Raw genomic sequence first — 11,197 nt, 5'->3', positions numbered from 1 at the left:
CATTCACTGACTTGGATCGGAAAACCTCAAGATGACTGTTTTCCTATAGTGCCCCCTAGCGGTGAATTTGTATTTGGACGTAAAGTTATTCACGTTAATTTCATATGTTCCAGTTATTGGAAATGACGTAAACCAAATGATATATGCATTGCAGCACTAAGCAGTAGCCTAAACGACAAAAACCAAATCAGTCAGGGGATTCTCAATGTCCATCGTAACCTGAGACAAGTATTATAAAGAGTGGTTATGAACATGTTATAGAACTGTTACAAAGTTGTTATTTATAAAAACAGGACATTTTTATTTGAGTTCCCTCAAGATAAAGAGAAAAAAATAAAGTAATTGCAGGTAAATGTATGAAAGCACGATCCGTATACCGTTCGTTCAATATCCGAATTTAAACAACAAATACGGACACCATTTGTATCCGTGGATATGATCATGCACAGACTGAAAATGTGTCAATTATAGCCTACTAGTGTACATACATACTCGCAGTCTCGTCATCAGATGTATCAGACATGGCAAAATTAAGGCAAACTGCTTGGTAACATTCCATGCATGAGTGTAGGAGGTACCTGATAAACCATGAGTTCACCTGCCTATAAAACTCACTCCCACCTCTATGTGCTCTTACTCTTGTCAATCCATGCTTCTATAGGTTATCCACAATCAGAGGAGAATATTTGTGTTAAACATTTTTGTGTGAACAGGTAAGCCCGTTTTCTTCCAGTAAAAATGACCAACGATAATATCAAAATATTTGAATATCAAAATGTTGCAAAATGTGTTATTGTGACTTTAAAAGTAACAGTAACTTTGATTGAGAGTCATTATTACAATCCTTTATTTTAAAATGCATCCCCACTTGTAAAGTGATCTTGAACATGATAGCACAATCAACGTCAGTTGTATACTGTATATAGCATATTTGCAAATTATTTTTGACAGGTTGGAAGTAACAAGTGTTTGTTCACCTGCCCTAACTCACTTATTTTTTTGTATCACTCACAGGGTTTGGTCTGAAAGAGGGGAATTATGATCACTCTTTCACTGGTACCCTTTGTGTCTGGGCTGTGTATAGGATTTCTGTCTATTCAATACTTTGTTTACTCAGACACCAGCACTGCAAAACCAGCTGTTTTCTCACTGGGTAACTCCAGTGGAGTTCATAATGACAAAAGGGTTCCAAGACACATACACTCAGGTAATTGTCTTCTGAATATCCATTCACTGCCTTTTATTTGTGGCTTTCTTAATCCCAATATTGTAGTAAAATGTTATTCATCAAAAACGAATGTAATGTAAACAAATGCGTTTTGAAGTTTTCTCCACTTGCTATGACGATGTAAGGTCTAAGTAGAAAGCTTTTTTTTGTGTGTGAGAGAATCTTCTAACATCTGTGATTCCTGAAAGAATTCTGGTTCCAAGATGCCAGTGGATTTGAGCACAGTGCTGGGAACACTACTGTTCGGGGTTTGATTCCTGCATAGGCCAAATGCAGTTGTTTCAATGACAACCACATACTTTGGATAAAGTACAGTTTCCCAAACTCGGTCCTGGCCCCCCAACAAAAAAAACATTGGAGCCCTATCACTACACAGCTGATTCAAATACAGTGCCTTCAGAAAGTATTTAAACCCCTTGACTTTTTTCCACATTTTGTTGTGTTGCAGCCTGATTTAAAATGGATTAAATTGATATTTTGTGTCACTGCCCTACATTCAATACCCCATAATGTCTAATTGGAATTAGGTTTTTAGACATTATTGCAAATGTATAAAAAATTAATAGCTGAAATGTTTTGAAAAGTTGAAATGTGCTTAAAAGAAGTCACAAAATAAATTCATGGACTCACTCTGTGTGCAATGTGTTTAACATGATTTTTGGTACCTCAGTCAAGCAGGTTTTCCAATGCCTAGCAAAGAAGGAAACCCAACCTATTGGTAGATGGGTAAAAACTCAAATCTGACAATGAATATCCCTTTGAGCATCGAGAAGTTATTAATTACACATTGGATTGTGTATCAATACACCCAGTCACTACAAAGATACAGGCGTCCTTCCTAACTCAGCTGCCAGAGAAGAAGGAAACCGCTAAATGTTGGAATATTGCTGTGGAGACTTGCTTCCATTAAGCCATAAGAGCATTAGTGAAGTCGGGCACTGATATTGGGCGATTAGAACTGGTTTACATTTGGCGTTCCAATTTATCCCATAGGTGTAAGATGGAGTTGAGGTCAGGGCTCTGTTCAGGCCAGTCAAGTTCTTCCACACCGGCCTCAACAAACCATTTCTGTATGGACCTTGCTTTGTTCACGGGGGCAATGTCATGCTGAAACAGGAAAGGGCCTTACCCAAACTGTTGCCACAAAGTTGAACACACAGAATAATTTAGATTGTCATTGTACAGAATGTACATATAGGTAAGGATAAAGTAACTAGTCAAGAAGATAGATAATTAACAGTAACAGCTGTAATGTCTGCTTCCAACTCACATGCTCTGTCACGCCCTGATCTGTTTCACCTGTCCTTGTGATTGTCTTCACCCCCTCCAGGTGTTGTTGATTTTCCCCAGTGTATTTATCCCTGTTTCCGGTCTCTCTGTGCCAGTTCGTCTTGTGTTTCCAAGTCAACCAGCATTTCTCCTGTTCTCGTGCTATTTGCATTTCTCTTTTTTCTAGTCCTCCAGGTTTTGACCCTTACCTCTTTCTGGACTTTGTACCCGCCTGCCTGACCATTCTCCCTGCCTTGACCATGAGCTTGTCTGCCACTCTGTACCTCCTGGACTCTGATCTGGATTTGACCTTTTGCCTGTCTACAACCATTCTCTTGCCTACTCCTTTTGGATTAATAAACACTGTAAAGCTCCAACAATCTGCTTCTTGTGTCTGCATCTGGATCTCACCTTGTTTCATGATATGCTCCAACACCACATAGATCCCCTGAAGATCCCCCAGCTCACTCTCCAGATCCCAATCACCTGAATTCTGATCACCTGTTCACACACCTTATGTCATTATCACACTATTTAGTTCAGTTTGAGGCACCCCATCATTGTGAGGTATTGTTTTTTCTGTGACACACTTCTATTCGGAGCTCTGTTTCCCCCGTAATTTAATCCTCCCGTGTATGATAGTTTTTGCCTGCCTCACTAAAAACGCATTTTGAAAATTCTCTGCATGTACCTTAGCCTATCGGATATTTAGCAGTCTTACTTCCAGCGCAGACAGAGATAGCCGCCTCGCTTCGCGTTCCTAGGAAACTATGCAGTATTTTGTTTTTTTATGTGTTATTTCTTACATTGTTACCACAGGAAATATGAGGTTTTATTACATACAGTCGGGAGGAACTATTGGATATAAGAGCAACGTCAACTCACCAACATTACGACCAGGAATACGACTTTCCCGAAGCGGATCCTCTGTTTGGTCCACCACCCAGGACAATGGATCGGATCCCAGCCGGTGACCCAAAACAACGGCGCCGCAGAAGGGGCAGACGGAGCGGTCTTCTGGTCAGGCTCCGTAGAAGGGCACATCGCACACCGCTCCCGAGCAAACTACTAGCCAATGTCCAGTCTCTTGACAACAAGGTAGACGAAATCCGAGCAAGGGTTGCCTTCCAGAGAGGCATCAGAGATTGTAACGTTCTTTGTTTCACGGTAACATGGCTCACCCGGGATACGTCAGAGTCGGTACAGCCACCCAGCTTCTTCACACATCACGCCGACAGAAACAGACATCTCTCTGGTAAGAAGAAGGGCGGGGGTGTATGCCTTATGATTAACGAGACGTGGTGTGATCATAACAACATAGAGGAACTCAAGTCCTTTTGTTCATCCGACTTAGAATTCCCCACAATCAAATGCCGACCACAATATCTACCAAGAGAATTCTCTTCGATCATAATCACAGTCGTGTATATCCTGCCCAAATCAGACACATCGACTGCCCTGAAAGTACTACATTAAACTCTATGTAAACTGGAAACCACATATCCTGAGGCTGCTTTTATTGTAGCTGGGGCTAATCTGAAAACAAGGCTCACTAAATTTTATCAGCAAAACCCTGAATCATTGTTATTTAAACTTCCGCAACGCATATAAAGCCCTCCCCCACCCTCCTTTCGGAAAATCTGACCACGATTCCATTTAGTTGCTCCCAGCTTATAGACAGAAACTAAAAAAGGTAGCGCCCGTGCTCAGATCTGTTCAACGCTGGTCCGAGACAAGGACAACAACCAACCGAGCTACTGCCTGTTCACCCCGCTATCATCCAGAAGGCGAGGTCAGTACAGGTGCATCAAAGCGGAGACCGAGAGACTGAAAAACAGCTTCTATCTCAAGGCCATCAGACTGTTAAACAGCCATCACTAACATTGAGTGGTGCCGCCAACACACATCTCTAGCCACTTTAATAATGAAAAATTGATGTAATAAATGTATCACTAGCCACTTTAAACAATGCCACTTTATAAAATGTTTACATACCCTACATTACTCATCGCATATGTATATACTGTACTCTATACCATGTACTGCATCTTGCCTATGCCGTTCGGCCATCGCTCATTCAAATATTTGTTATGTACATATTCTTATTCATTCCTTTACACTTGTGTGTATAAGGTAGTTGTTGTGAAATTGTTAGATTACTTGTTAGATATTACTGCATGATCAGAACTAGAATAACAAGCATTTCGCTACACTCACAATAACATCTGCTAACCATGTGTATGTGACAAATCAAATGAGATTTTATTTGAAAAGCTGTTCAGGGCCCTGTTGGTTTCAGACTTGGTGCACCAGTACAGCTTGCCATGCAGTAGCAGATAGAACAGAACTTTTAGGGCCTTCCTCTGACACCACCTGGTACAGAGGTCCTGGATGGCAAGGAGCTCGGCCTCAGTGATGTACTGGGCCGTACACACTACCCTCTGTAGCGCCTTGGGGTCAGATGCCAAGCAGTTGCCATACCAAGCCGTGATGCAGCCAGTCAAGATGATCTCAATGGTGCAGCTGTATACCTTTTAGAGGTTCTGAGGGCCCATGCCAAATCTTTTCAGCCTCCTGAGGCGGAAGAGGTGTTGTCATGCTCTCTTCATGACTGTGTTGGTGTGTGTGTGAACCATGATAATTCCTTAGTGATGTGGGCACAGAGGAACTTGAAGCTCTCGACCTGCTCCACTACAGCCCTGTCGATGTGGAAGGGTGCGGGCTTGGTCCTCTGTTTCCTGTAGTCCACGATCAGCTCCTTTGTCTTGCTGATGTTGAGGAGAGGTTATAGTCCTGGCACCACACTGCTAGGTCTCTGACCTCTTCCCTGTAGGCTGACTCATCGTCATCGGCGATCAGGCCAACCACCGTTGTATCATCAGCAAACTTAATGATGGTGTTGAAATTGTGCGCGGCCACGCAGACGTGGGCGAACAGGGAGTACAGGAGGTGTCTAAGCACGCACCCCAGGACCAAGTTTGGGACACCATGTGCTAATTGACCACACTTTTTATTCATTATTTTTAAATGATCTCTTTCAGATGAGGACAGGAGTGTTGCAGCCAGCCTGTCCCAAAATGTACGAGTACTATGTTGGATCATGACTGGGCCTAAGAACCTGGAGTCCAGAACCAAACACATCCGGGCCACCTGGGGCAAACGATGCAACAAAGTCCTCTACATGAGCTCAGTGGAGACAGAATTCCCCACGGTGGGGCTCAACGTAACTGAGGGACGAGACCAGCTCTACTGGAAGACCATCAGAGCCTTCCAGTACATCTACCAACACCACCGCAACGACTACGACTGGGTCCTCAAAGCCGACGATGACACGTTCGTGGTCATCGAGAACCTCCGACACACATTGTCTAAACAGGACCCGGAGAAGCCTGTATACTTTGGGAGAAGGTTCCGCCCGTTCGTCCAGCAGGGTTACATGAGTGGTGGAGCCGGCTATGTCCTCAGTAAAGAAGCCGTCAGAAGGTTCATCAAGGGATTCGACACTGGGAAATGTTCCCACTTCTCCACCATAGAAGACATGGCTCTAGGGAAGTGTATGGAGACTATGGGTGTGGAGCCGGGGGACTCCAGAGATGTGAAGGGAAGGCAGACGTTTCATCCCTATCCACCACAGAAGTACCTGGTCAAAGAGCCACCCAGAAAACTGCCCTGGTATCTCTTATACGACCACTACAAACCAAGAGAGGTAAGCATAGCCTAACCCTAATGAAGTGGACACTTACATCAAGTATGATCATACATATCACTCTATTCAATTATATTTTCAGGTCTGTATGTGGGTGTGATGCTGTCTCCATGTGTAATCTAATCAAATCAAATTTTATTAGTCACATGTGCCGAATACAACAGGTGTAGACCTTACAGTGAATTGCTTACTGACGAGCCCCTAACCGACAATGCAGTTAAAAAAAATACAGATTAAAAATAAGAGATAAAAGTAACAAGTAATTAAAGAGGAGCAGTAAAAAATAACATATACAGGGGGGTGCCGGTACAGAGTCAATGTGCGGGGGCACCGGTTAGTTGAGGTAGTATGTACATGTAGGTAGAGTTAATTAAAGTGAGTATGCATAGATGACAACAGAGAGTGGTGAGGAGAGGGGAGGGGGGGGGGGGGCAATGTGAATAGTCTGGGTAGCCATTTGATTAGCTGTTCAGGAGTCTTATGGCTTGGGGGTAGAAGCTGTTTAGAAGCCTCTTGGACCTAGACTTGGTGCTCCGGTACCACTTGCCGTGCGATAGCAGAGAGAACAGTCTATGACTAGGGTGGCTGGAGTCTTTGACAATTTTCAGGGCCTTCCTCTGACACCGCATGGTATAGAGGTCCTGGATGACAGGAAGCTTGGCCCCAGTGATGTACTGGGCTGTTCGCACTACCCTCTGTAGTGCCTTGCGGTCGGAGGCCGAGCAGTTGGCATACCATTCAGTGATGCAACCATTCCCTCGATGGTGCAGCTGTAGAACCTTTTGAGGATCTGAGGACCCATGCCAAATCTTTTCAATCTCCCGAGGGGAATAGGTTTTGTCGTGCCCTGCTTTACGACTGTCATGGTGTGCTTGGACCAGTTTGGTGGTGATGTGGACACCAAGGAACTTGAAGCTCTCAACCTGTCCACTGCTGCCCCGTCAATGAGAATGGGGGCGTGCTCTGTCCTCTTTTTCCTGTAGTCCACAATCATCTCCTTTGTCTTGATCATGTTGAGTGAGAGGTTTTGTCATGGCACCACAAGGCCAGGTCTCTGACCTCCTCCCTATAGTTTGTCTCGTTGTTGTCTGTGATCAGGCATTCCACTGTTGTGTCATCTGCAAATTTAATGATGGTGTTGGAGTCGTGCCTGGCCGTGAAGTCATGAGTGAACATGGAGTACAGGAGGGGTCTGAGCACGCACCCCTGAGGGGCCCCTGTGTTGATCAGCATGGTGGATGTGTTGTTACCTACCCTTACCACTTGTGGGCGGCCCGTCAGGAAGTCCAAGATCCAGTTGCAGAGGGGGGTGTTTAGTCCCAGGATCCTTAGCTTATTGATGAGCTTTGAGGGCAATATGGTGTTGAATGCTGAGCTGTAGTCAATGTACAGCATTCTCACATAGGTGTTCCTTTTGTCCAGGTGGGAAAGGGCAGTGTGGAGTTCAATAGAGACGGCATCATCTGTGGATCTGTTAGGGCGGTATGCAAATTGGAGTGGGTCTAGGGTTCCTGGGATGATGGTGTTGATGTGAGCCATGACCAGCCTTTCACAGCACTTCATGGCTACAGACGTGAGTGCTACGGGTCGGTAGTCATTTAGGCAGGTTACCTTAGTGTTCTTGGGCACAGGCACTATGGTAGTCTGCTTAAAACATGTGTCACGAACTTCAAAATGAGCAGACCAAGGCGCAGCAAGCAGCGTCCATTGAGTTCCACATCTTTTTAATACAAAGTGAAACTAGAAACAAAACCACAAAACTTACAAAGAACGTGAAGACGTAGTGCCCAAACACACAAACACAAACAATATCCCACAAAGCAGGTGGGAGATAGGGCTTCCTAAATATGATCCCCAATTAGAGGCAACGATTACCAGCTGCCTCTCATAGGGAACCATACAAAACCACCAACATTGAAATACACATTCTAGAACACCTATCCTAGTCACACCCTGACCTAAACCACTATAGAGAATCCAAGGGCTCTCAATGGTCAGGGTGTGACAACATGTTGGTATTACAGACTCGGACAGAGGTTGAAAATGTCAGTGAAGACACTTGCCAGTTGGTCAGTGCATGCTCGCAGTACACGTCCTGGTAATCCGTCTGGCCCTGCGGCCCTGTGAATGTTGACCTGTCTAAAGGTCTTACATCGGCTGCGGAGAGTGTGATCAGTCTTCCGGTACAGATGGTGCTCTCATGCATGTTTCAGTGTTATTTGCCTCGGAGTATCAAGTTGTTTAGCTCGTCCGGTTGGATCGCGTCACTGGGCAGCTCTAGGCTGGGCTTTTCTTTGTAATCTGTAATGGTTTGCAGGCCCTGCCACATCCGGACGAGCATCAGAGCCGGTGTAGTACGACTCGATCTTAGTCCTGTATTGATGCTTTGCCTGTTTGATGGTTCGTCGGAGTGCATAGCGAGATTTCTCATAAGCTTCCGTGTTAGAGTCCCGCTCCTTGAAAGCGGCAGCTCTAGCCCCTTTAGCTCAGTGTGGATGCTGCCTGTAATCCATGGTTTCTGGTTGGGGTATGTACGGTCACTGTCGTACCCACGTTATCGATGCACTTATTGATGAAGCCAATGACAGATGTGGTGTACTCCTCAATGCCATTGGAGGAATCCCGGAACATATTCCAGTCTGTACTAGCAAAACAGTCCTGTAACTTAACATCTGCTTCATCTGACCACTTTTTTATTGATCTAGTCACTGGTGCTTCTTGCTTTATTTTTTGCTTGTAAGCAGGAATCAGGAGGATAGAATTATGGTCAGATTTGCCAAATGGAGGGCGAGCTTTCTATGCATCTCTGTGTGTGGAGTAAAAATGGTCCAGAGTTCTTTTCCCTCTGGTTGCACATTTAATATGTTGATAAAAATTAGGTAAACCTGATTTAAGTGTCCCTGGCTACGAGGAGCGCCGTCTCTGAGTGAGCGTTTTCTTGTTTGCTTATGATGGAATACAGCTCATTCAATGCTATCTTGGTGCCAGTCTCTGACTGTAGTGGTATCTAAACAGCTACAAAGAAATGTATTGCGTGTAATGTATTGTGAAAGGTGTCATAGATGCTTTGGGATTAGAATTCAGTGTGTCATGATTATGGCTTATGAGTAGCTAAAGAAAATATTTACTCATGGCTTTGTACTTATAGGTAAGTAGCCAAGGTTTGTGCGAGCAGGAAAGGCTCATAAGACAAGAGCCTATATCTTGTTTCTGTAGCGTGAGGCAGCTTGATGTCTATCGCAGGGCCTTATATAAACACTTGTATAATGTTTTATACAAGCTTAATACGGCATTTGGCATACTACCTAAACGACTATTAATATACTTAGTCAGACTGTCGTTCTTCTTTCCCCCAGGGCCCAGATTGTTGTTCAGATCACATCGTATCATTTCACTACATCTACCCTGTAGAGATGTACACGCTGGAATACTTCACCTATCATCTACGGCCCTATGGATACACGTACAGGTACAACCCTGATGCTGTAGCAGCTGAAATTGAGAGTAACACCACCACACCTGTCTCTGCTTAACACAGAGATATCACAGACGGACTACTGCACTGAAGAAAGAACTTATTACTGTGTCATGTTTAAATGCCGAAACAACAGCCTGACATTGCCACTCTCTTTGGTAAGCTGAGCAATGAGACTGAGGAAATGGAGCCACTCTCAAATTCACTGACATGGTAGTTTTAAACATATTTTGAAGCTATACATTATTTACATAGACAACAAATACATGAACAATAGAGTAATATAGTTTATTTTTGTGACAGAGTGAGACTGTTGAACTAAGCTCATAAGGCATTTGCATATCATTATTCAAATTTGCATTGAGAAGCAAGGAATCTTCCAGACTTTGCCTTTAACTGTAGGCTTGCACTATCGACCACAACTGTTAATCATATAATCTGTGTAGGTCTTATCTGTACATATGATATTTATTAAAGGTTCTTATGATTCGGGCATTCTATATTTTGTGTATATTTTATTATATATTTATTCAAACAAACAGCTAAGTTCATTCTGTTTGAGTTTCACATTTCCTTCTTTGCTTTTGTTGTACAATGTAAATATATATATTTGACAATTTACAGTGAAACATAGGTTAACATGATATTTTGTTCAAATGAAAATAGAAGTATGTACTTAATGTGTTCTATAGATTTCTGAAGGTCTAACGCAATATTACATTCAGATTGTTAGCTAAAGACGTGTACTGAACTTAGTCAAGATTTCAACATAAAATTATATTTCTATATTTCTATTTCTATATTTCTATGAGAAAATATAAAGAGGTAGAATATTTGTACAGTACAGGGGGTGGTTCACAGACTACAGAAAGAACACAATAGAGAAATAGAGTATACAGGTCCTCTCTGGAGCATCAGTGTAGCAGTGCTGTCGTTCACCTGAGCTTTGGTCAAACTGTAACTGATAGAGAGGCTGTGTCCCGATTCTCCACCCTTATCCCAAAGTATGCACTTACACACTCCACATCCTTGGGAGAGTTGGGATGCAGCCATAGATAGATAGGAGCCCATGTCCTCAATGCATCCCTCTGTCATCAACATTGGGAAATGTGCAGGCTTTGCACACGGCCCTCCTCTCTTTAAACAAAGCACAACTGTCTGCACCTGGCTTCTGACTCAAACGGATTTCCGTTGCCCTGGCAACCTCCGTACCAGAACTGGGCACGGCCCAGGGTCCAACATGGCCCAGGGTCCAACACGGCCCAGGGTCCAACACGGCCCAGGGTCCAACACGGCCCAGGGTCCAACACGGCCCAGGGTCCAACTGCTGTCTGCACCCCACCACTGGAACAGACAAGAGGTTTTTGTAAGACTTTATAAAGTCTTCTACATCATTATAACAAGTTATAAAGCATTACACTTGTTTTATAAATGCTTATATTATATGACTTTCTATTTTAACTGACTTACAGAGAGACAAATGGGTTAATACCATCTGTTTGCTGAAGATGTGACAACT

At 43.6% G+C, this 11,197-nt stretch overlaps 1 protein-coding gene across 1 annotated transcript; it reads left to right on the top strand.

Annotated features, from left to right (window-relative positions):
• Nucleotides 1-573: 573 nt before the first annotated feature.
• On the top strand, nt 574-9,908 carry LOC135568142 (glycoprotein-N-acetylgalactosamine 3-beta-galactosyltransferase 1-like). Its single transcript, XM_065015112.1, has 4 exons — nt 574-713; nt 1,015-1,207; nt 5,539-6,203; nt 9,560-9,908. The coding sequence occupies exons 2-4, from the start codon at nt 1,039-1,041 to the stop codon at nt 9,734-9,736; spliced, it is 1,011 nt and encodes a 336-aa protein (XP_064871184.1). The 5' UTR covers nt 574-713; nt 1,015-1,038; the 3' UTR covers nt 9,737-9,908.
• The last annotated feature ends 1,289 nt before the right edge of the window (nt 9,909-11,197 follow it).

This window comes from Oncorhynchus nerka, unplaced genomic scaffold, assembly GCF_034236695.1.
Source record: "Oncorhynchus nerka isolate Pitt River unplaced genomic scaffold, Oner_Uvic_2.0 unplaced_scaffold_1702, whole genome shotgun sequence".
In the NCBI taxonomy this organism is placed as follows: domain Eukaryota; kingdom Metazoa; phylum Chordata; class Actinopteri; order Salmoniformes; family Salmonidae; genus Oncorhynchus; species Oncorhynchus nerka.
The sequence above is the reverse complement of the archived record's forward strand: the minus strand, read 5'-3'. Positions and strand labels throughout refer to the sequence as shown.

Bases quoted from the DNA above. Each gene is read 5' to 3' on its own strand.
- LOC135568142 (XM_065015112.1), top strand. From the start codon at position 1,039: ATGATCACTCTTTCACTGGTACCCTTTGTGTCTGGGCTGTGTATAGGA. The intron at 1,208-5,538 runs GTAATTGTCTTC...GATCTCTTTCAG, and splicing joins TCCAAGACACATACACTCAG to ATGAGGACAGGAGTGTTGCA. The intron at 6,204-9,559 runs GTAAGCATAGCC...TCTTTCCCCCAG, and splicing joins ACCACTACAAACCAAGAGAG to GGCCCAGATTGTTGTTCAGA.